Raw genomic sequence first — 25,790 nt, 5'->3', positions numbered from 1 at the left:
CATGGCGCGTTGGCTACGCTCAGCCCGTCACAGCAGGTTGGTCACGGCAGGGCTGGTGATGGTGTGGGCCTGTCATGGTGGGTCTGGTCACGGCGGATCCGCCCCACGCGGCATCAGGAGCCCAGCTGCCCACGGAGCAGACACCCCTGGCGAGATTGCTGTGAGGGTTCCCAGCACAAATAGCTTATGGGATGCTCTTCCTCAGGTAGAGCTTCTCCCGGGTGTGAGGACTTCTCCTCCCAGGTGATTCATTTCCCTTCCAACAGGCTTGATTTGGGGCACTCTGAATTCAACCTAGTTAGTTTCTGCTTTTAAGAAATTTAGCACCTGCTCTTCCTCCAGCTTCCCAGCCCCATACACAAACCTCCTGGAACGTGGACCTCGCGGACACGCCCCTCCCTCAGGATGGTGGCCGCTGTCTTGTGAGGAGGTGGCGTCTCACTTCCCAGTGAGCTGCAGGAGGCTCATCTGGGCTGGGATTGCTGGGGGGAGGGGCATGTGGGGAGGGGCTGGGGAGGCTGGGCTGTGGGGGATGTTGCCAGCTGCATGGGGGGGGGGTGTCTCAGGTGGTGTGTCTCAGGTGTGTGTTATCTCAGGTGTGTCAGGTGTGCGAACACAGACAGGAAACAAACTGAGACACGGGTGACTTTCTCGGGAGCAGAGGGGTCACACGCTGCCTCTGTCCGGGGTGCAGGGTCCTGGGAGGCTCGGCGGCCCTGTGGTGGCTGGGGGCCTTCTGTGGGGGCATGTTTCAGTGGGCAGGAGAGGGTCTGCGGCTCGCATCAGGTTCTCCACAGGGTCCAGACACGGCACAGTTTAGGAGCTACAGATACGCCTAAGTCTGGGTGTTCACGGCAGTAGTTACCACGGACTCCAGAAGTTGGTTTCTAGAAGTTTTCCCTCCTAGGATATTTCCTTTCTTACCCCTGCTAGTTGGGACGATGTCAGCAAATGTTTCGTGTGGGGACGCGTGAGCTGCGGTGGTGCCCTGAGGCCACCAGTTGCCAAGTGGGGGTGGGGGGTTCTGCCCTGGCCCCCAGGGTGCGGTGGGGTCCTCAGTGACGTGCAGAGAGGTTGGTGCACAAACTGTGTGTATTTCTTGCTCTGGTTCCTCTGTTGGGAAGAGGGGAAAAAATGGGGAAAAGTCCCTCAGGATGGATTTCTGTGCACAGTTTATGCAAGAAAATGCAGAGACTGGGATTTCCAGAAGTTCATTTCACTGGCTCTGGGAGGGGCGATAATGCTACTTACGGAAGTCAGGAAGTGACAAGGCATTGGTTCTCTGCGCCGGCCTGTTCTTACGCGTGCAATCCCGCCAGGGCCTTCCTTGGGCCCGCGGGTGGGAGTGCGGGTCTGTGTGATGGGCCAGTCATCACACACTTTCATCCGCGTGAGTCTTACCAGCTAGAGGTGACGGTTTCCAAGTGTACACTGGAAACTTGCAAAGAATTTTGTAACGAATGTTGACATTTTAGAAAATGAGGCATTTTCAGATGTTTTTGTTTCCATATCTTTCATTTCCATACTGAAAAAAATGAAAGAGTTGGCTTCATGGATGAAGTTGCTCTTGGCGCTTCTCCAAGGCATGGGTTCCAATGAACTGGGACATTTAGGATGCTCAGGAATGCGGAAAAAATGCAGACTGTGTCAGTTTGTCTTAAATTCTTAAAAAAACAACCTTGATTTGCATTTTATTATTTTTTTTAAAGTTCTAGGTTATAGAACTTCAAAACCTTCTGATTAAATTCCCTCTAGATATTCTGTTGCAACATTCAGGAGAGAAATGCTGCTCTCCGGAGATACATTTTTCTTCCAACCACACAGACAAAGGGAGTATTCCGGCCGTTTCTCCGACACTGAGACTCTTCAGTGAAAATCAGGGTTGCCTTAATAACTTTGTTGCACTAAAACAAATTTGGCTCTAGCAAGGTTGTCATTGTGTGGCTGGATTCATTTTTAAATCATGACCTACAAAAGTCTAATTTGTAGTTGCAGTTGGTGGTTATGGTCAATTATGTTGTATAGTTTGTTTTGAAAGAATGAAATGAATGCTGAGTGCACACTTGTACTTGGTCATTATTTTTAAGGCCATTTACAAAAAACAACATTTAATTGGGAAGGCAAGACCCTTAATGACAGTTTTCATAGGTTGTGCAGGAGGGCAGGTGCTCCCTCTGTACCTATAGCTTGATCATCCTCATCCACCCCGGGAGGGCAGTGCTCCCTCTGTACCTACAGCCTGACCACCCTCATCCACCCCAGGAGGGTGGGTGCTCCCCCTGTACCTACAGCCTCACCACCCTCTTCCACCCCGGGAGGGTGGGTGCTCCCCCTGTACCTACAGCCTCACCACCCTCCTCCACCCCAGGAGGGCAGTGCTCCCCCTATACCTACGGCCTCACCACCCTCCTCCACCCCGGGAGGGCAGTGCTCCCCCTGTACCTACAGCCTCACCACCCTCCTCCACCCCGGGAGGGTGGGTGCTCCCCCTGTACCTACAGCCTCACCACCCTCCTCCACCCCGGGAGGGTGGGTGCTCCCCCTGTACCTACAACCTTACCACCCTCCTCCACCCCGGGAGGGTGGGTGCTCCCCCTGTACCTACAGCCTCACCACCCTCATCCACCCCAGGAGGGTGGGTGCTCCCCCTGTACCTACAGCCTCACCACCCTCCTCCACCCCAGGAGGGCAGTGCTCCCCCTATACCTACAGCCTCACCACCCTCCTCCACCCTGGGAGGGCAGTGCTCCCCCGTACCTACAGCCTGACCACCCTCCTCCACCCGGGAGGGCAGTGCTCCCCCTGTACCTATGGCCTCACCACCCTCCTCCACCCTGGGAGGGTAGTGCTCCCCCTGTACCTACAGCCTCACCACCCTCCTCCACCCTGGGAGGGCAGTGCTCCCCCGTACCTACAGCCTCACCACCCTCCTCCACCCCAGGAGGGCAGTGCTCCCCCATACCTGCAGCCTCACCACCCTCCTCCACCATGGGAGGGCAGTGCTCCCCCTGTACCTACAGCCTGACCACCCTCCTCCACCCTGGGAGGGCAGTGCTCCCCCTGTACCTATGGCCTCACCACCCTCCTCCACCCCGGGAGGGCAGTGCTCCCCCGTACCTGCAGCCTCACCACCCTCCTCCACCATGGGAGGGTAGTGCTCCCCCATACCTGCAGCCTCACCACCCTCCTCCACCCCGGGAGGGCAGTGCTCCCCCTATACCTACGGCCTCACCACCCTCCTCCACCCTGGGAGGGCAGTGCTCCCCCTGTACCTATGGCCTCACCACCCTCCTCCACCCCAGGAAGGCAGTGCTCCCCCTGTACCTATGGCCTCACCACCCTCCTCCACCCCGGGAGGGCAGTGCTCCCCCTGTACCTACAGCCTGACCACCCTCCTCCACCCTGGGAGGGCAGTGCTCCCCTTGTACCTATGGCCTCACCACCCTCCTCCACCCCGGGAGGGCAGTGCTCCCCCATACCTGCAGCCTCACCACCCTCCTCCACCCCGGGAGGGCAGTGCTCCCCCTATACCTACGGCCTCACCACCCTCCTCCACCCCGGGAGGGTAGTGCTCCCCCATACCTGCAGCCTCACCACCCTCATCCACCCCGGGAGGGCAGTGTTCCCCCTATACCTACAGCCTCACCACCCTCCTCCACCCCGGGAGGGTAGTGCTCCCCCTGTACCTACAGCCTTACCACCCTCCTCCACCCCGGGAGGGCAGTGCTCACCCGTACCTACAGCCTTACCACCCTCCTCCACCCGGGAGGGCAGTGCTCCCCCTGTACCTACAGCCTCACCACCCTCCTCCACCCCGGGAGGGCAGTGCTCCCCCTATACCTACGGCCTCACCACCCTCCTCCACCCTGGGAGGAGTGGAGCTTGGAGTTTCTTAGACACTGACCATGTTCATCCCAGAGGAGTGAAAACTCACGCTCACATGCAAGTCTGTGCATGATGCGTATAGCAGACTAATGGCAGCAGCCCAGACATCCTCCAGTAGGGACACGGTTGAACCGTGGCACGCCCCTTCTGTGGAATATTTTCCAGCCAAAAAAGGAGCATCTGCTATGCACAGCAGCCTGGGTGACTCCCCAGAGAGCCGGGGGGCACGAGAGCCACAGAAGCTGCACCTGTCCCCAGTCATACCACGTTCTAGGAGGGACAGGGTGGCCTCGTTGGGACAGCAGGTTGTGGATGTGACAGGTGCCATGGGTCTTCGTGGCCCTTCCCAGTGCACCGTGGCCCTTCCCGGCGTGCCGTGGGTCCTCGTGGCCCTTCCCGGCATGCCATGGCCCTTCCTGGTGCACCGTGGGTCCTCGTGGCCCTTCCTGGCGCACCTTGGCCCTTCCCGGTGCGCTGTGGGTGCTCGTGGCCCTTCCCTGTGCGCTGTGGCCCTTCCTGGTGCAGTGTGGGTCCTTGTGGCCCTTCCCGGCGTGCTGTGGCCCTTCCCGGTGCAGTTTGGGTCCCCATGGCCCTTCCCGGCATGCCGTGGCCCTTCCCGGTGCAGTTTGGGTCCTTGTGGCCCTTCTCGGCATGCCGTGGCCCTTCCTGGTGCAGTGTGGGTCCTTGTTGCCCTTTCCGGCGTGCCATGGCCCCTCCTGGTGCAGTGTGGGTCCTTGTGGCCCTTCCCAGCGCGCCATGGCCCTTCCTGGTGCAGTGTGGGTCCTTGTGGCCCTTCCCGGCACGCCGTGGCCCTTCCTGGTGTGCTGTGGGTCCTCGTGACCCTTCCCGGCATGGCGTGGCCCTTCCTGGTGCGCCGTGGGTCCTTGTGGCCCTTCCCGGCACGCCATGGCCCTTCCTGGTGCAGTGTGGGTCCTCGTGGCCCTTCCCGGCACGGCGTGGCCCTTCCCGGTGCGCTGTGGGTCCTCGTGGCCCTTCCCGGTGCAGTGTGGGTCCTCGGGGCCCTGTGCAACCCGTCTGCGAGGCGAGACTGCAGGAGGAGGTGGGGCAAAGGCACAGGGTCTCTGAATGTCTCTTACCACTGCAGGTGCATCCACAGTTTTCTCAAAATATTAATAAAAAGTTTAATTAGAAAAACCCCACAACAAAAAAGTGTGAGCAAGCAAAGGCACCCAGCTCTTCGTTACTGTGACTGCATCCACACAGACTTAGTACTCGCTGCATTTAAATGCTGCGCCTGTCAGAGCGAGATTCGAGGAACCGGCTGCCTGGGTCACTTCTTGGCCAGGAGACGCTCTGGACGCTCTTGTCACCGCTCAGCGAGGTGGCTGTGGGAGCACTGCCCATGGGCTCTGGGCAGCCCCAGCCTCCCCGGGGTGGCTCTGCTGCTTGCAGACGCCCTCGGGGGCCCTCTCCCCAGCTGAGGGGGGAGCGCTTGGCTGCTCCGAAACTGGCTGGTTCCTGCCTTTGTAGCTGGTGTCGAGCGTGACCCCTGACGTCTGCCGGGCGCAAACGCCTGTCCAGGCCTCAGACCGTCTGCAGGACCTGACCTCTCCCCTCCGAGCATCTGCAGCTGTTTGGACAAGCTGCAGGAACGTCCTGCAGCTAAGCGTGCAGGGGGTTTATCCACGCTTCGGGCGCCGTGGCAGGCAGGGCAGGAGCAGAATGGGGCCAGGACTGGTGCAGAACGGGGCCGGGGCTGGTGCAGGGCAGGTGAGGGTGGAAGGGGCAGCGAGAGGGGTCGTGCGCATGGCAGGGGAAGCAGAGGCTGGGGCTGAGGGTGGCAGGAGGAGGCTGATGAGTCTAGTGAGCTGTGTGAGGCCACACGGGTGTGGAGGAGGCAGAGAGGGGCGGTGGGGTCACTGGCTGGACATCTGGGGGTGCTTGTCTGGTGGCCCAGGGAGAGGAGGCTGAGCCCCCAACAGGAGTCCTGTTTATCTGGGGTCAGGGCTTTCCCGAGGCTGGATTGAGTGTTGCTGCCACGGCCCTGGGGAGATTTGCTGGCTCCTGCGTTGAGTTATGGCTCAAGAAGTGAGTTATTAGAATAATACTTGGGTGTTTTGACTGTGCACATGGGTCATTCTAGTGTCAGTACATTAGGTAGGAAATGTTACATGTGACATAATCTTAACCCAGCCAAGGGCAGCCTTAGCTGTTCACTGCTAAGACACGATTCAAGACGGCCTGGTGCGGGATCCAGCACACAGATCTCCTCCTTCCTGTCCCTGGGCTGGAACAGGAGCCCTTCCCCTTCCTTCCTCTCCTTTCCTCTCCTTTCCTCTCCCTCCCTCTCCCTCCCTCTCCCTCCCTCTCCCTCCCTCTCCCTCCCTCTCCCTCCCTCTCCCTCCCTCTCCCTCCCTCTCCCTCCCTCTTCCTCCCTCTTCCTTCCCCTTCTTTCCTCTCCCTTCCCCTCCCTCCCTCTTCCTTCTCCTTCCTTCCTCTCCCTTCCCTTTCTTTCCTCTTCCTCCCTTTCCCTTCCCCTTCTTTCCTCTCCCTTCCCCTTCTTTCCCCTTCCTCCCTCTCCCTTCCCCTTCTTTCCTCTCCCTTCCTCTCCCTTCCTCTCCATCCCTCTCCCTTCTCCTTCTTTCCTCTCCCTTCCTCTCCCTCCCTCTCCCTTCTCCTTCTTTCCTCTCCCTTCCTCTCCCTCCCTCTTCCTTCCTCGTCTTTGCCTTGGCTCCAGCAGCTGTGCCCAATCCCACCCAGATTCAACGGGTCACAGTTGGTCTCCTACCTGGACCTGCGTGCTCAGAATGGTGTACAGGTGTGCACACACCTGCTCACATGGCCTTCTCTCAAGTTCTGTTGTTGTTGGTCCCCACAGATCATCGGCTGCCAGGTGCGGAGAGACCCCCCTGACTCCACTGGACGGTACACACGTTGGGTCAACCAGCTGACGCCCGACCAGCTTCTGACCCAGGTACCTCTCGGTGGCTCCTTTGTCCTTGTCTGTGTCACGGAACCGCGGGTTCAGGGCCCTCTCTTGGTTTGGGGGGCTTCCTGCTCCGTGTCTGTTGCCTTTGCCGTCTGGACGTGGCCGTGGGCCGTGGTCTGTGTCCTCACGCTCGTTTGCACGCCGGCCATGTCACCACCTGATGGTGCCGATGTCAGTTCTGGCTGAGAAAACGTGTTGCCTCGGAGCGCTGGAGGGAGCTCTCGGAATTCCCACGGCAGCATTTCAGAGCCTCCACGTACGCTAACGTGTTCCACAGAGCCAGGGCCGACACATGCAGTGTGGACAGCGGTGGCCCCGGCAGTGGACATGTTGTCGTGAGACTAGACGTGGGGCAGCCTTGGCGTGAGCAGCCTGTTCTGGAAGCAGAGGCAGAGCTGTGTCGTCTCCGTGTCGTGGCGAGTGAGCACGGAGTGCGGCATCCGCCGTGGTCTGGCCGCGTGGTCTGGGCTGTCGAGCTGCGTGCGGTGAGCGCGGTGATGCGCTTTTCAGTAAACTCAGGACACTCGGCAGCCCGGGGCTGCTCTTCCAAGCGGCCGTGCCTGTGTGCGCTGGAAACCGCCTCGCCTCAGTGCCGCGAGCTGGCGCCGAGCTGGAGGGGCCGGCTGGGGTCTGGCTCAGAGCCGCTCCGGCAGCACCAGAAGCCCGTCCCCGGAGCGGTTTTCACAGGAGGCCACAGCAGCCAAGTGCCCGGTATGGGTTCAGAGTCCCTCCTGGGGGATCGGGCTTTGTGCCCATGGAAAATTTGGGTTTTCTTTTGATTTTTTTTATTATTATTATTTTTATTTATGAATGAATGAATGAATAAATGACAGAGTCTCACTCTGTTGCCCGAGCTAGAGTGCCGTGGCGTCAGCCTAGCTCACAGCAACCTCCAACTCCTGGGCTCAAGCAGTTCTCCTGCCTCAGCCTCTCAAGTAGCTGGGACTACAGGTGTGCACCACCATGCCTGGCTGATGTTTTCTGTTTTTGGTAGACATGGGGTCTTGTTCTTGCTCAGGCTGGTCTCGAACTCCTGAGCTCAAACGATCCTCCTACCTCAGCCTCCCAGAGTGCTTATATTATAGGCGTGAGCCACCACGCCCAGCCTCTTTTGATGTTTTTTTAAATAAAAATAAATGAATGTTCTTTTATCAGTTACATAGCTGCATTGACTTAGAATAATTTTTAAATGACTTTATTGTATTTGTAAACGTTACGCTTGACAGTTCCATAAAGAAATTCCAGCGATATAAACAATTACAAAGAAAACAGTGTGTTGCTCAGAACTCAGCGCTAGGTCCTCCCAGCCCTTCCTCTGTGTGCGGCTCACCCGGTCCCGTCACCGTGGACAGGTCTGTGGTTGCCAGGGGTTTGTATAAGTGGAGTCCTGCGCCAGGAAGGACACATACCTCGGCTGTGAAGATGCCAATGTCCTCCCTCCCAGGACCCCCTCAGGGGTGAAATGTCTCCCTCTCCTCTCTCTCTTCCATGTTTCTTTATAGGAGGCTCACGGATTGTAGTTGTTGATTAATCTCTTTAAATCTATAGATTCCCTCATCATCTTTTTCCTTGAAATACTTTGTTGGAGATGTTGGGCAATTTGGCTATGAATGCTTTCGGCAGTGAGACTTTTGCCGATTGCATCCCCTGATCTTGTTTAACAAATCCCTCTGTCTCTAAATCTCCTATAAATTCATACTGAGATCTAGAGACTTTGTGGGATTTCTAGTTATTTGCTCATTTACCATCTGTTTTTGAAGAGCTCTGTTGATGTGTAACTGACATGCAATAAATAACACCTATTTCGGATGCACGATTTTATCGGTTTTGACGGGTGTGTACCCGTGAACCACCCACTGAAATCAGAGTAATGAACATACTCGTGACCCCCAGTTTCCTAATGGCTACCCCCTTCCCCCAACACCAAGCAACTTTCCCTGCAGAGGGATTTTATATGACTGGGATCGTATGGAAGATGCTTTTTTGGTCTGGTTGCTTTTAGTCAACTTAACTACCTTGGGATTGACCTGTGTTGTCTGTTCACAGCAATAGTCCCTGTGTTTTTATTACTGAATAGCACAGTTGACTTTGAACAACACGGGTGTGAACTGCACGGGTCCATTTATATGTGGATTTTTTTCCAATAAATATTTTGGAAAATCGTTTTGGAGATTTATAGCAATGTCAGTGAACCTTCAAGAGGGTTTCCTCTGTTGCTTGCTGCACAGAAAGCCAGTTACTGAGACGAGAGGAGGACTGTCAAGGAAGAAAGGGGATTTATTGCGCAGGACGTCAGGCAGGAGTGAGAGGACCGCCTCAAACCCATCTCCCCGACTGCTGGGGCCAGGGGTTTTCTAGAGGTGAAAGCTTCCATACATACATGAGAACCTGCACATGTACAGCCTTTTCTCTTGCGAAAATAGCAGCAAAAGGGCTGGTTCATATCGCAGGTATATTTTTACATTTTTAAGAAAATGTTTAACTTTTTAAGTATTTTCCAAATCGGTTGTACCGTTTTGCATTCCGGAGCAATGTCTGGGAGTCCAGGTCCTCCGCATCCTTGCCAGCACTGGACGTGATCGGTCTTGTTCAGTTATCTCATAGGTGTATAGCAGTATTTCCCTGTGGTTTTAATTTGCATTTCTGTGACGACTGGTAGTGTTGAGTGTCTTTTCATGGGCTTATTTGCCATCCATATATCTTCTTCATAAAGCATCTGTTCAAATCCTTTGCCCGGTATTTTGTTGAGTTGTTTGTATTCTTATTATTGAATTTGGGGAGTTGTTTATATGTTTTGGACACAAGTCCTTTACCAGATATAGGCCTTGAGGATATTTTTTCTGAGTCTGCGGCTTGTCTTTTCATTCTTTTAACAATAAGTAGAAGTTTTAAATTTTGATGAAACCACTTTATCAATTTTCCATTTTGGTGGTTGTGCTTTTGGTGTTGTATCTAAGAAATCTTTGGTTAGTCAAGTTCACAAAGGTTTTCTCCTATTTTTTTCTTCTAAAACTTGTAGAGTTTTGGGTTTTACATGTAGGTCTACAATTTTTTTTTTAATCTTGGTATACAATCTGGGTGGTTATTTTAATCGGCTCAGGCTGCCATAACAAAACACCGTAGAGTAGGTGGCTTAAACAACAGAAATATGTTTGCTCACAGTTCTGGAAGCCAGAAAGTCCAGAGTCAAGGTCTGGCAGGGCTTGCTTTCTGGTGGGGCCTCTTCCCGGCCCGCCAGTGGCCACGTCTTGCTGTCCTTGCGTGGTGGAGAGGACAGGGAGCGGGGTCTCGGTGTCTCTTCCAGTAAAGACACTAAGCCCACAAAGAGGGCGCCACCTTCGTGACCTCATCTGAACCTAAGCCCACAATGAGGGCCCCGCCCTCGTGACCTCATCTGAACCTAAGTACCTCCCAAAGGCCCATCTTCGAATACCATCAAACAGGGGTATGGGCTTCAACCGGTACCATCGTAATCCTGAGACATGGTCCAAACGCCATAATTCCAAATGTTGAAATCCCCACAGATCAAAATCTCCAATGATCAAAATCCCTAAAGTCTAAAATCCCTAATATCTAATTGAATTCCTAAACTATAATGACATATTTGGAATTAGGTGTGGTCAAGGCTTCTAAAAGTGAATCTCAAGCTGTTACTGATAAAGTTTGTTTTTTTCCATTGCATTTGGCAGAAAATTCAGATGAGTAGATTGGCCACATGACATGGCAGTGACAAAATCTTCAGTTTAAAAATGCATCATTTGTTTGTATTGGCATTGCTTCGAGCTGATGAAATTCCAGGAGTTTTAATGAATTAAAGTTGCATTTGTGTGAAGAAGTGAAGTTACCAACCAGTTTGAAAATAGTTATGAGCACAGTAGAATAAGAAGGTACTCAGCGGTGTTGCTGTTGATCATCAGATAGTTTCCCTGATATTTGATGCATGCATTATGGTCTTGTTTTTGTTTTTGTTTTGTTTTGTTTTTTGAGAAGTCTGGCTCTGTCACCCTGGCTAGAGTACAGTGGCATCATCATACCTCTCTGCAGCCTCCTGGGCTTAAGCGATCCTCCTGCCTCAGCCTCCTGAATGGCTGGGACTACAGGTGTGCACCACCACCACACCCAGCTTATTTTTTCTGTTTTTAGTAGAGATAGGATCTTGCTCTTGCTCAGGCTGGTCTCCAACTCGGACCTTGAGCGATCCTCCCGCCTAGCTAATTTCTTTCTATTTTTAGTAGAGACGGGGTCTCCCTCTTGCTCAGCCTGGTTTTGAACTCCTGACCTTGAGCAGTCCTCCTGCCTCAGCCTCCCAGAGTGCTGGGATTACAAGCGTGAGCATGCGTGGCTCAGAACATACTTTCGTGCCCAGGGCAGCACAGAAGCACCGCACAGAAGCTGGGAAAGTCTAACAGGGCAGCTTATGTCGGCATACGTGGAGGCACAGAAGAACTGTGAAGAGAGCAGCGCCACGGAGACAGCGAGCGTGAGCCTGTCCTCTGAGGAGACCCGTGTCCTAGAAGGGAAAGAGCAGGCGTTCATTGTGACGCAGGACTTCAAGGATAGTTGATGCTCCAGACAGGCAGCCAGTTCTTACAGACGACCCTGTGCAGTTGGCCGTAATCTATCCCTGCAATGTGCTTTTTCAAATTTTGAACTTTCTTTTCCTGTTGCTGGCATTTTTCTTTTTTCAGTTTTTCCCCACTATTTTAAATTGTCAGCATTATCTCTTACAGTTTGCCATGCTGTGTATTTCGTCTTCACCTCATTTTCGTACTGGGGGTATACATTGTTTAGAGACGTTTAGAGGGTTCTAATTCATTTTATGCAGATTTGACTCTGTGAAAGTACATTTTCACAACGATGACTTTGTATGTGGGCATTGTGCGAGTGTGTGGAAACATTGAAGGTTCCTTAATAAATGAAAAGACGTCCTTTCTGTACATCTGCATTTATGAAAGATAAAATTTCTCAAGATGAGGCGTTTTGGGCCATCGCGGGTCTTGACGGGTCTCGCCAGAAGGCTCAGGTTGCCCATCACGGGTGTCAGGTGACTGCAGTGGAGGTGAGCTGTTCCTTTAAGAGCACGGTCCCCTGTTCACAGCTGTCGTGGCTGTGCCACTCGTCAGCGTGCCCGAGTGCTTATGCTTGCACAGTGTGTGTGTTGTTATTGCCTATTTTATTGCGTAAGGTGGCACGTGAAGTACTCTGTATTCCTGTTTACGTGTTTGTCCAATAAGCTCTCCTTTAAAAATGTAAATACATGTCTTTTAAAGAATCTTTGAATTATTTTTTCCAGAATTATATTTTTGGGATTTTGATCTTTCAGGACTGTGATTTTGGAGACTTTAGACTTCAGGGATTTTGATCTTTTGAGATTTCAGCATTCAGGATGTGGGCAAGAGAAATGAGCCCTGCCAGGCGGGGCGTTGGTGGGTGGGAGCGGGGAGCAGCTGCCTCTGGCGACCCAGCCAGGCGTGAGCTGTAGAAGGAACAGGAAGATGCCCTCCCCATGGGCTGGGCCGGGAGCCTGCTGCCTGGCACCTCCCACAACCTGTGACCCTGCCGTATGATGAGATGGTTTTCCTTCAAGCTCTGGAGTTTGAAAGTGTAATTTTGATCTGCAGTAAAACTGAAGTCCTGGCATAGTGATGATTAGCTTCTGAAACCGCTGTTGCTTATGATTCAGGCGTCAGCTGTTCCACCAACTGAATTCAAAACGATGTGGGCTGGTTGGCAGCACAGGGGCCAGTCGATCGATTTTGCTTCTGTCTTCAGATTGGCTTCACGAGGTCTAAGTTCTGTTCATAACCTGCTGTTTCACACACACAAAGAGGGAAAAAGAAAAAGCCTTTTTTTCCATTTAGATTTACTTTTCCACATTTCGAGAAGATGAGTATTCCATTAATAGCCCTTTATAGGTGGTACACGTGGTTAGAGCCGGGAAGCTAATGTGTTTCGCAGCTGCTCCTAGACTGAGCTCCTCACTTCCTGGCAGGGCAGGACGGGGGGCGGGAGGTGTGGCCAGATGCTGACGGTGACCACGGTTGAGCTGCTGCCAGCATGGCGATTTACTGTCTGTGCCTGAGGCCACGAGCCACGCCGTGGGCCGCAGCCCACAGACACACAGTCACCTCTGTGAGCGTGGGTTTGGCTTCGCAGCTGGGAAGAGGAGACGCCCTCACTCGGAAGGGGTGTGTCCCAGGGTCAGGGTTCTGGGCAGCAGCGGAAACACAGGAAAGCGTATTAATTTAGCTGTAATCAAATAAGGCCACGTTAAAAAAACTTCAATTAGATACACTTAAAAATGTACATTATTTCGTAGAAATCTAACTACTATATACTTAAATCTAAATACTGTATACTTAAATCCAACTACTATATACTGTGTATTTTGTGTACATACTATATACAAAAAATGAAAACCATTTTGTTAATGTTAAAGTTAGCAAACCTTCTGATGACTTTGTTGTGTCCGCTTTTTGTTGGGAAGCATTTGAGTGTTTGGTGGCAGCCTGGAGGTCGGATGCAGATGGGCATCTGTCACCTGTGACCCTAAGGGCATCTTGATCAGGGTCAGGTAGGAGAATGTAGACTCACAGCAACAAGTGGTTGAAAAGCAAGAAGGTATTTCTCGGGCATGTTGCTGTAGGCGTGGGTATTCTACTGCATTTTTCCATATTTCAATTGGATCTTCCTTAGCATCGATAATGACTTTAAAATGTCATCTGCCGAGAGCTCAGTCAATTCCGGCTGAAGTTCTTTAGGTGTCTTGGTGGTACCAACTAGGTGAGGCTGAAATGCTGATTTGAGTGTGTCGCGATGCTCAAAGTCAGTGAACCTTCCATTGTCTTCCCCAGTTAACAGGTCTTAACCGCTGCGTATTCTGCAGATGATTCGCTTATATATCCTGCTCACCAGTGACCTTTGCTAACCGGGGAAATGTTCATCTGAAATTTCCTTTTGAAGAAGTGTTAAAGATAGCTTTTTTCAAAATGCTTAGAGTTTTTACCACTTATCATATATACACTTAGTTTTACCTTGCAAAGAAATATTCAAGTCGTTTTTATTTGACATGGTATCACACAGAATGCTGCATTCCTATAGAAATCTTGCTTCAGTAACTCACAGTGCTGATTCTTTCCTTCAAAAAATCTGTCTGTTCTCACAGAGGGACAGTTTTGCCTAACACCTGTCCCTGCCATAGCCAACGCCCTTCAGAATGACGCGGCAAATCCACACTGAACACCTCATTGTTCAACTTTAGCATGTCACGAAACTGAACCCCATTTGCTGAGGAGTGTGCTGACCTGGTGGTCGGTCCCTGCCGTGACCCCCGGGACACTCGGGAGCGACTGTTGTCATCTGACCTCCCACACGCCCCGGCTCCTCCCCGCTCCAGCTCCAGCCTGGCTTCGGGCTGAGAACCCTAGTTCCAGCTCTGGCGATGTGACACGCACATCGAGCACAGTGAGGCTGTGCAAGTAGAGGGAAGTGAATTAGCTAAGAATAAAACAGAGCCATGTCCTAGAACCAAAGAATGTGAGTGACCGGCTAAAAGGGCCCACCTGGGGGTTCCCAGCACCGGGAAGGAGGGAAGGCTCGCCGAGGAGCGTTAACAGGAGCTTGCGGAAGTCCAGGGCTGAAAGGCAGCCACAGGCACGTTCGAGAGACGAACACGCAGGAGCAGGAATCAGGACAGTCTTGAACGTCTCACCCACACGGTGGGATCTGGGAGATACGGGGACGCCGGTTTCAGAATTCCCACAGAAATTAATACGAGCCTGGAATTCTAGTCAGTCATGTGTGGAGATGTAAGAACCTTTTCATATAAGGATTCGAAGTGTCTGTCAGAAGTTTACTGGAGGACACTCCGTAGAACCAGGGAGCAGATTGAGAAGAGGGAAGACGTGAGGGAGAGCGAATGGGTTCCAGCCGGGAGGAGCCACCAAGGCGCGGGCCACCCAGCCGGGGCCTGGGGACACAGACCAGGCCCAGATTGTTTCTGTGGAAATGAAACAAGCACTTTAAGTATGAAAATAACATGCTTACTTGTTTAAAATTACGGAGTTACTCAATTATAGAGCAAAGGAAAGCAGTTGGCAGTTTCCCCTGTAGCAAAGGGCGACTCCAATTCAAGTGACAGTTGGCTCATTTGTTTGTTTATTTGTGTTTATTCCTTAGAGACAGGGCTCTTGCTATGTTGCCCGGGATGGATTCGAACTCCTGGGCTCATGCGATCCTTCTGCCTCAGCCTCCTGAGTAGCTGGGGCTGCAGGTGCCACCACGCCCGGCTCAAATGAGGGTGCATTTAAATGGCTCTAAGTGCACCCTTTAACCACCCAGAAAAATGGAAACTCAGGTCAGCTGATGAGAGTGGAGTGTGGGTGCCTGACCTCTAGAGAGAGAGGGCGAGGCAGAGGGGGCCACAGTTTCGGGTGTTTGCCCTGACGTGCTGGCAGGAGGGGGGAGCGCCACGCAGAGGACAGAGCACTGGGCGGTGCCACCGCCGCGGCCTCCTGGACGCCCCGGCCTCCCCCAGCACAGACGGGCTGGCTCCGCCCCGCCGGGCGCCCAGGGAGCGTCCCCCTCTCAGGGCCGAGTCCTGCCTGCGTCCAGGGCCCGGAAACTGCCCTTTGTGCATTCCATCTGGTCTGGCTGCTTGCGGCGGGAGAGGATCCAGCCCCACCACCGTCGCGGGAAGCAGCAGGCACCGGCCGTGGGTCTGAGCCCCCGCAGGTGCCCCGGGACACCCCTGAGATGAGCGCGCACCCCCAGCTGTGTGGTTGGCGTTCCACATGCACACAGTTCAGTGGAGGAAAAGGAGAAATTTTTTAAATGAATGACTTTGTTCCAAAGCGAGGAGGGCACTGAGGTGCAGCGGCCGGCCGCCACACACATGGCTCACCCGGAGCCTCTGGGGCAGCCCAGACCTCACGGATTTGTCCCTGTATACTTTGTGCAGGAAATAAGTCACTTTTTAAGGAGCTCAGAGGCTCAAACAACTTTAAAGCCGTCGATGTAGACACCACACACACTAAGACGGTGCCGCTGCCCCGTGCTTCTGCAAGACGCCAGCACCCTGGCCTGTGGACTCCTGCCTCCTGCTGCCAGGCCTGTCTGTTAGCAGCACCTGAGTCTCCAGTTACAGTAGAAACCTGGCTCCTTTTTCAGCACGTCAGCATTTCTGTGGCTCAGTTTTAGGTCTTCCCACCGCGATGAGCAGTTGCTGTTCTGGGGCTGTGGGTGCTCTTAGCAGCAGGGCCCCCGCCCCCCTCCCGCCCTGCCTGCTGCAGCCCGGCTCCCTCTGCACGGGGCCGTGGCTCCTGGGGTGCGCTCCTGCTGTTGCCCAGCCCTGCCTGCGCCCACGCTCCATGTCTGCTTCTCCAGGCGCCATGGGAAGCTGGCTGCTTCCCCCCAGCCGTGATGTGGGGCCGGGGTCAGGGACACCCTGCCGAGGGGTGTGGATCTGATGCTCAGACTGGGGTCCCACACAGGAGCAGCAGCAGAATCATTCGAGGGGAGTCACTTTGCAAGTTCCCCAGGACGGGAACAGGCGGCGGCAGTCCTGTCTCACTGGTCCCGCCTGTGCTCTCGGGAGGCACCTGTCCGCCCCAGCTCTGCCCCATCTGGGGCTGCCGAGCTCTCATCTGCTTTCCGGCTGCTTTGGGGCAGCTCTGGTCTGCGGGTGCTGAGCCACCCCAGGGCCTCGGGGCTCAGCGAGCCGGGACCTCCTCCCTCGGTGTCTGTGTGGTTCACGTGCAGCGTCTGGCATCAGCCCGTCAGTGCCGCCCCCGGCCCCAGAGGCGCTGGCCAGCGTTGGCAGCACATTCGGCAATCCACCGAGGGAAGCCCCTCTGTGCCGGGTGCCAGGCCCTGGTGAGAAGGAGGAGGAGGAGGGGGAGTGAGTGGGACATTCTGCCGCTGGAAAACAAGCTGGACAGACCAAGATCAGAGGAGGGAGGCCCAGATGCAAGAGAACAGTGCACCTGTGGGTCACAAAGTGCGATGGCCCCACGCAGGCCGCAGGGTGCGGGGAAGGAGGGCGCTGGCAGCTGCTCCGTGGCTGGCCCCACCCGAGAGGAGACGTGCCCAATGGGGCAGGCGGTGGCAGCTCAGCCACTGGCTGGTCCACAGCAGACGTGGCAAGAAAGCCGCTGGGGTGCGGCCCTGCCTGGGCCTCCACCCCTCTCCCGTCCACACTAGAGTGCCTCTCAGTGGCCACAGCGCCGTGGCTTTGGCCTGAGTCGGCTGGATTGTGAGATTCGAGGGCCTGCCCGCACCCCCAGACATGCTTGGGCTGGCCACTCTGCGATGCTCAGCAAAGCCACGTCCATGCGGCCTCTCTGCCAGTGTAGAAGACGGCGTGTGATGTCCTTGGTGGCCTTGGCTCTTCCTGTCCCCCTCGCCCACCCCGTCTCCCGACACCAGGACCCCCGTGCTCGGTCCCTGCGGCCTCCCGTCTGCGCTGCGAAGCTCCGCATTTCCTTCTGCGTGGAGGCAGCGCCACGCTCAGACGACTCTTAGAACTCACCTGGTTTATGTAAAGAGATTACAGTTTTGCAAATTCGGTTATTTCAGTATTTCTTTTCATTAAAAGTCTGTCCTCCAGAGCTCAAGGATTTCTACCCAGTTCTAATAAATTAGCAATCATAAAATTAAAACCATACATATTTTGAAACAGATTAACCTCTACTGTTTCTCTTCCTTTTGTCATTTAAAAGACGTGTTGTTACATAAACTAAGAACAGAAAAAAAAAAAAAATAAATAAAAGACGTGTCGTAAAACGGCGTCTGTCGTGTGGATCCGTGTAAACGAGCAACTCTTGGCATGTAAGGAAAGTGGTTATTCACCAGCTATCTCTACAGCACGCAATTGAGAAAGGCAGCTCCATTGATATCTGTATCCTCATTAAATCCGGAAGCTGTGGTTTTGAATTTCACATCAGATTTTATTCTTGTTGCTGCGTGGGCGTGAAAATATCGGAATATTGTATTGGAAGATTTGTTATCTGCCTAAAGACAGTCTTCCAGCAAGTCGGAATTTAGAAATAAGGGCAGTAAACCACAGGAATCTGGAAATGAGTCGGGTCAAGTTTGCTCTTTTTCTCTGAGAAGAGCCCATGTCCCTTCCGGGTAAAACAAGCTAACGAGGGCCGTAAATTTCATCATGTACTTCAGTTTTGTTTGTCTGGCTCAAGGGCTTCTCTTCTCTAGATTAAACACGGAGCTCGAGTCTGAGATCCTCTTGTCTTGTCTGAAGCACTGAGAGCACTTAAAGGACTCGTCTCGATCTGGTCTGCCTCCACGGAGACTTCTCGAGAGCTGAGGCTGACTCTGCTCAGGACAGGTGTGGCCTGCAGCTTACGGAACTTGTCTTGCCGTGTTCACACCCTACCCAAGGCGTCTGAGCAGATCTCTGACTTCCACGAAAGCTCCGTGGGACCGACTCTGCGCAGTGTGCTTCTGTCTGTCGGTGGCGACACAGCAGGCCCAGAGGCACACACCAGGACCCGGAGCAGCGGGGCTCCAGGGAGGCCGGCCGGCAGAGCCCTAAGAACTGGATCACCGGAGTGGTCAGTGGTGACAGGTCAGAAAGGCAGTGACGTCCTGACAGTGAAGGAGAGAAAAACATCTATCAGGACTCGAACTGAACAGCAGTCATGAGAGAGTACACGCACAGGTGCTCCCAGGAGGTCCTCCCTCCTCCAGGAGCAGTCTGACCTGTGCTCAGTCCTCCCTCTCACCTGTGCTGTCCTTCCTCCCTCTCACCTGCACTCAGTCCTCTCACCTTCACTCAGTCCTCTCACCTGCGTGCTCAGTCCTCCCTCTCACCTGTGCTGTCCTTCCTCCCTCTCACCTGTACTCAGTCCTCTCACCTGCATACTTACTTCTCCCTCTTACCGGTGCTCAGTCCTCCCTTTCACCTGTGCTGTCCTTCCTCCCTCTCACCTGCATTCAGTCCTCTCACCTGCGCTCAGTCCTCTCACCTGCGCTCAGTCCTCCCTCTCACCTGTGCTCAATCCTCCCTCTCACCTGTACTCAGTCCTCTCACCTGCGTACTTACTCCTCCCTCTTACCGGTGCTCAGTCCTTCCTCTCACCTGTGCTCAGTCCTTTCACCTGTGATCAGTCCTCCCTCTCACCTGCACTCAGTCCTCTCACCTGCATGTTCAGTCCTCCCTCTCACCTGTGCTCAGTCCTCCCTCTCACCTGCATGTTCAGTCTTCCCTCTCACCTGTGCTCAGTCCTCCTTCTCACCTGCGCTCCTTCCTCCCTCTCACCTGCACTCAGTCCTCTCACCTGTATGCTCAGTCCTCCCTCTCACCTGTGCTCCTTCCTCCCTCTCACCTGTGTGTCCAGTTGACTCTTACCTATGTGTCCTCCCACGTTGCAGATGGAGTCTGGCATGCTGGAGGTCCTGTCTTGCTGAAGGAAACCAGGGCCTGACATATTTTACGTACGGTTAAAACATCAGTGTGCATGACGACGTTTTTATGTGTTGCTTAATGACAGCGGTGTGTCCTGAGGAACTCGGTCAGGTGACGTCATCTCTGTGCAGTATGCTGGAGTTACTCACACAGACCTGAGTGGGACAGCCTGCTGCACACCTGGGCTGCACGGTCTACCTGTCACTCCCAGGTTTCAAGCCTGGACAGGATGTGCTGGTGCTGGGCGCTGGGGCAGCTGTGACTCAGTGGTTGACGTTTGTATGCAAATGGATCTGAATGTAGAAAAGGTGTAGCAGAGACATGCCGTGAAAGATTAGTGATGGTGCACCGTGTGGGGGACTCACCTCGAACGGCACTTTCCACACTGAACGTTTCTCTGGGTGAGCTCAGCTCAGAGTGGAGATGCGGAAGTCTAGGATGTTACTCGCGCTGCTACAGAATCGATAAATGTTGTGCACTTAGCCTGCTAAATTTACTTTTAAATTTTCTTTAATAATAAACTAACACTAACTTTACAAACTTTACAAAACTTTTTGTAGCTTTTTGACTTTTTGTAATAGCACTTAAAACACAAAACATTGCACAGTTGTACAGAAATATTTTTTCTTTATATCCTTATTCCATAAGTACTTTTCTATTTTTAAATTTTTTATTTTTACTTTTTAAATTGTTTTTGTAAAAAACGAAGAAACACATGCACTAGCCCAGGCCTGCACAGGGCCCGGGGCCCCAGGATCTGGTCACCTCCATGTCTGGCCCCACTGAAGGTCTTCGGGGCAGTGACGTGTGTGGAGCTGTCACCTCCTGGGGCAACAGCGCCTTCTCCTGGACGCGTCCTGAGGAGTCTGTGTCACGTAGACTTTTTTTTCCATGTAAGTAGGATGAGATACTCTAGAATAACAATGAAAGGAGTAGATAGTGAATAACCAGTAACAGCCATTACTGTCATAGTCAGAAATCATGTGCTGACATCGTCATATGTGCTGGGCTTTGGCACAGCTGCAGCGTGGGTGGTTTGTGTGCACAGCGTCACCGCAAACGCTGGGCGAGGCTGCCTGCTCCGCCGATGCAGTGGCTGCAGTGTCACCAGGTGACAGGAGTCTTCAGCTCCATTCTGACCTGGGGACCACTGTCGTATGTGCACAACTGTGACAGCATTTGACCCATTCATAGAATTTCTTCTTTCACGTACTCAACACCTCTCTCAGTAGAGCTCTTTTCTGCAAACATATGTATGCAAATTTTTTGAGACAAGTGTCTTGCTCTGTCACCCAGGCTAGAGTGCAGTGGCCTAATCACAGCTCACTGCGGCCTCCAATTCCTGGGCTTAATCAATCCTCCAGCCTCAGCCTCCAGAGTAGCTGGGACCACAGGCATACACCACCATGCCCGGCTAATTTGTTAACATTTTTTTGTAGAGGCAGAGTCTCGCTGCATTGCCCAGGCTGGTCTCAAACTCCTGGGCTCAAGCAACCCTCCCACTTCAGCATCCCAAAGTGCTGGGATTACAGGCGTGAGCCACCGTGCCCGGACTGCAAACATATGTTATGGCCTGAAACTTTATATTCAGAGGAAGGAATATCGTCCCCAGTGAAGTACTCTCAAATAATTAGGGCTGAGGCAAAGACAGCATTTGTAAAAATGACATGAAAACCAACTAAACAGCATTCGTGTGCTGGAGACCATAAGCCACTTGCTTGGACTCCTGGGACAGGGTGACAATGGGTAGGCTGGGGGTCCCCACCCATGGGTGAGGAAGGGTCTGGACTGGGCCCCAGGCCCCAGCATGCCCTTCCCGCGACAGGCACGCGCTGGAATAGTGCACGGGGCTCATCCTGATGTGGTGGGGACGGTCACACCGCCCCTCCGTGAAAGCGAGGCTTCTCAGAGCAGTCACTGGCTGAGCTGCTTCGCATTTCCCGTGTTTGTGTTTGGCTCAGCTTCAGGACTTGATGCTGTGTTCACATCACCACGCATGATGCACACGTCATCTGTGGCCCAGAGCGCCCGCGCTGGGGTGGGGCTGGATTTGGCTGGCAGAGTAGTGAGGGCCTGAGTGTGCTGCTTAAATTCGGTGCTTTCTGTGTTGTCGACTGAGTAACAGCGATATTTGAATGTGATTTACCTAAACATATAATAGTGTAGAAAATAGCAGGGAAAGCATCTGTGCCTCTTGGGTCTATTTCATTTAGATTCAAAGAATTCCGGTTTTGCTGGAAGCTGTCTCTGCCATTTACTTAGGGGAGGAACGCAGGGGCGATATTAGCCTATTCCAGACCAAAGTAGTTCAAGGAGCAGTGTTGATTCCAACTGAAGCCAAAGCCCCCTCCTTACCAGTTAGATCAGGGTTTGGCAAGCGAAGCCCAAGGGATAAATCTGTTCCGCTAACTTCTTTTTGTAAGTAAAGTCTAACTGGAACACGGCCATGCCCGTGTGCGCACACGTCATCCGCGGCTGCGTCTGCGCTAGGGCACCGAGCCGCGTCCACGAGGACAGGCCTTCGGCCCGCGGGGCTGGCCCGGTTCCCCGCGCTTCGCAGGAGCAGCTCGCTGACCTGCATGCCTGCCGTGCTCTCCCGGTTACTGTAGTGCGTAGTAAGTTTTCATCACACTGCGTGACTACGAGAACTTTTCCTTCTTTTGTACAAATATTTTGGCTGTTTTTTTTTTTTTCTAATTCTCTATAAAATTTAGAACCAACTTGCCAGTTTCTACAGAAACATCTAAGATTTTGAGTTTGCATTGATTGCATGCATCAATTATGAGACTGTTGACATCTGAACAGTTTACTTAGGTGTTCTTTAATTACTCTCAGAATTATTTTGTAGCTTTCAATCTATAGGTCATACACATTTTATTAAGTTTATCCTTAAATATTTCATACTTTAAGGCTATTACAAATGGTATTATTTTTCACATTTCAATTTCCATCTGTTTGTTGCTAAGTTCAGTCGACATTCAGTTGAATTTTACATGTTGGTCTTAGATCCTGTGGCCGTTCTAACCTTTGTTGTTAGTGCAGGTAGCTGTGGGGATATTCCTGGGCTTGTTTACATACGTGATCCTATCATATGTGAATAGACAGTTTCACTTCTTTCTTTCCAAATTGAAGGCCTTTTATCTGTTACTCACACGTTTGTTTCAGTGGGTGGGAACTCCTGGCGTTACAGGTGGTGGGACAGGCTTCCTGCTGAGCCTGAGCTGGGGACTGAGCTCGGCCTCCAGGTGAGGCGCTGGCCCTTTCAGGTGGAGTGAATCCCTTCCATTCCTCCTGCTCTGAGGGGTTGTGCCTTGACTGGACATGGAACTCTGTCAGATGCCTTTTCTGTATCTATTGAAAGGATCACACTGTTTTCTCCTTTATCGTGATAACATGGGGAATTGCAAGGACTGGTTTTCAGTTGTTAAACCAAACTTGATGCCTGGGACAAAGACCACTCAGTCGAGATGTTTTGTTTTTTTAAAATACTGCTAGATTCTGTTTGCTAATAGTACATTACAGATTTTTGCACCTGTGTTCAAAAGGGACACTGTTGTGTGATTTGCGTGTCATATTTGTGTCTGGTTTGGGTATTTTATGGCGCCGACCTCACAAAATGAGTTGAGATACGTCTCCCCTCTTTTATGAAGGAGTTTCTGTGAAATTGGTCTTTCTTTAATGTTGTATAGAATACACCAATGACAGTTTTTATTTGTGAATTCACGTTTTTAACAGAAACAGGAATATTAAGATTTCTGTTTCTTCTGAGTTTTGTAATTTGCGTCTTTTAAGGAATTTATCCATTTTACCTAAGTCATTGAATTTATCAGCATAAACTTGTTTAAAGTTCCCTTCCTCTCTATTAAAGTCTGTAGTTTCTACAGTAATTTACCTTCTTTTATTCCTCACATTGATAATTTATGTGTTTTTTGAAAGTTTGATCATGGGAGCCAGAGATTTGGCAATATTGGTATTTCCAAGGGATTGGCTTTTGGTTTTATTGATTTTCTTGACGGTCCATTTCCTGTTCATGGATCCTGCTCTCCTCTGTCACGTCCCGTCTGTGTTGGGCTGGCCCTTCTTTCTCCTCCTTCAGGTGGAAGCTGAGATCGTTGATTTGAGACCTCCTCCATTATAAGCACTGCAAGCCTCAACATTTTCTCTAAATATTTTAGCTGCATCCCACAATTTTGATATCTTTTTTGTCAAAGTTGTTATTCAGTTCAAAGTATTTTCTAATTTTATTGTGATTTTTTTTGTTTTTGATCTATGGGAAATTTACAAGTATATTAATTTCTAGATTTTTGTGGATTTTTTCAGATTTCTTTCTGTTACTGATTTCCAGCTAAATTCCATTATCATCAGAAAACATACTCTGTATGCTCACAATCCTTTCCAAGTTATTGGGACTTGTGTTTTGACTCTTCAAATGGTTTGTTTGGTGAATGTACCACACACCCTTGGCAAGGATGTGCATTCTGCTGTTTTAGAGTGGAGTCTCCCATAGCCGGCGAATATGTCGAGACGGATGATAGTGTATTTTAGATCTTCGGTGTCTTTGTTTTCTACCTGTTCTGCCGCACACTGGCAACCACTGCTGGGATCCCCAGCTGGGATCCGGATCTCCTTCTGGTCTCGGCACAGCTTCCTGTCCTCAGACTTCCTCCCAGTGTGGCCCTGCCCAGGCAGGGCCTCCGCAGCACCTCAGAGGGAGCGAGATGTCCAGGAGCCACCTGTCCTCCACACCATGCACGGGTCACCCCCTCCAGGGGTCGGGCTTCAGGAGCTCAGCCCCTTCCCGCCCCTCCCACAGGCCAGGCGCCCTGGCTCCTGCAGGTCTGGTCTGGGCACCCCAGCCCTCCTGCCCTGCCTCCTTCTCCGCCTTTGTCCTGCTGGTCCCTGCGGTGGCTCCCTGTGGAGGGACACGTGGGAGGAGGCCGTGGGCGTGTCTGGTCCTGGGCAGCCGCTGAGCCTGATCGTTCAGCACGTGGTCGATATAAAGAACATCAACGAGAAATTTTACATCCTTTTTTTTCACACTGAGTCTTCCAGATCCCATGTGTGTCTTAAACTCACAACACGTCTTGGGACCAGCCACATCTCACGTGCTCCGCGGCCACACGTGGCCAGGGGCCACTCGAGAGCCGCCGGTGCCGTGGAGGGACTGGGGCCGCTTCCTCCGGTTAGTCCCGCGGCCTGGCAAACAGTGGAGACACCAGGTGTCCAGCTGCAGGGGGAACTCGCCAGAAAATACCTCTGGATTTTTGGCAAGTAAAAACTGAAAACAGGAAGCTCAATTTTTGCTCGTAACAGTTCCCAAACAACAGCGTGGAATCCATGCTTCCCTGATGGTTGAGGGAAGGCTGCAGAGCGAATTTGTTGGGCTTATGTTTTACATCTGCTGGAAAATGCAGGTGCTCAGGGGGCCTCAGGGGGCCTGACGTGGCATTCACCAACCTAGCAAGCCCCTGCCGGGGGCTGTGGCTGTGCCCGGCCTGACTTCCAGACCCTCCTGGGGCCCTTCCCGTCCCACGTGGCCACCCACGTGGCAGCACCCACCCGTCACAGAGCAGAAGCCCGAAAACATCGATGTGCAAAACGTAGAATGCTTGGAGTCACTAGTCTCACAGAACTGCACTGTTTCACTTCAAAATGTTCGAAGATTTAAAAGGGAAAAGATTTTTTTCCAGGGATGAGGTCTCTCTGTGTGGCCCAGGCTGGAAGAGCAGTCGCTGTTCACAACCTCACAGCTCACTGCAGCCTCGAACTGCTGGGCTCACTCGATCCTCCTGCCTCAGCCTCCCCAGTAGCTGGGACCACAGGTGCGGGTCGCTGTGCCGGCTTTGTTTTGAGGCTGTGTCTTTGCAGTCGAGCCCCAGCCCCCCCCAGCCCCAGGCACCCACAGACCTGGCCTCTCCCGTTTGTGGACTCACACGGCACGGACTGCGTGATGGCTTGCTTTCCCTCAGCAGTGTGCTGTCGGCGCGTGTCCGTGTTGCTGCCTCTGTCGGTAGTTCTTGTGTGGCTGGGGCTGTTCCACGTGTGGCCACCACAGCATTTATCCGTTTATTGATAGGTGTTTGGGTTGCTTCCAGTTTTAGGCTGTTTTGCATGAGGCTGCTGTGAACACTTGTGGACAGTTTTGCATGGACATATGTTCTTATTTTTTCTTGGGTGAATACCTAGGAATGGAATGGCTAGATGCGTGGAAGGTCTGTGTCTAACTCTCTCAGAAACCGCTCAGCTGATTTGCAAAGTGGTTACACTGTTTTACCTTCCCTTCGGCACCTGGGTGAGACTTTACTTGGGATTGTCGTTTTTGAAATTTTAACATTCTTAGAGGGTATAGAGGTGTTTCATTGCAGTTGGAATTTTATTTCCCTGTTCCTGGCGTCTACAGCCAGATGCAAGTGGCATTGTTCCTGCCCCAGTGTGACAGCCAGAGTGGTCTCCAGACGCCACCGGATGTCTCCTCCAGGGCAGAGTGCCCCAGCCGGGAGCCAGGGCATCGGTGTCTCACCAGCCCCGGTG

The 25,790-nt window shown here is 52.6% G+C and overlaps 1 protein-coding gene across 3 annotated transcripts in view; it reads left to right on the top strand.

Annotated features, from left to right (window-relative positions):
• Positions 1-25,790, top strand: part of QTGAL (queuosine-tRNA galactosyltransferase) — an 81,365-nt gene that overhangs the window by 29,039 nt on the left and 26,536 nt on the right. For all 3 annotated transcript variants that reach the window (XM_075999849.1, XM_075999850.1, XM_075999851.1), the window contains one exon: positions 6,725-6,820. In XM_075999849.1, the coding sequence (XP_075855964.1) occupies positions 6,725-6,820 (96 nt within the window). The remainder of the gene's footprint in view (positions 1-6,724; positions 6,821-25,790) is intronic.

Source organism: Microcebus murinus, unplaced genomic scaffold, assembly GCF_040939455.1.
Source record: "Microcebus murinus isolate Inina unplaced genomic scaffold, M.murinus_Inina_mat1.0 scaf010_hap2_Mmur4.0, whole genome shotgun sequence".
Lineage (NCBI taxonomy): Eukaryota > Metazoa > Chordata > Mammalia > Primates > Cheirogaleidae > Microcebus > Microcebus murinus.
The sequence above is the reverse complement of the archived record's forward strand: the minus strand, read 5'-3'. Positions and strand labels throughout refer to the sequence as shown.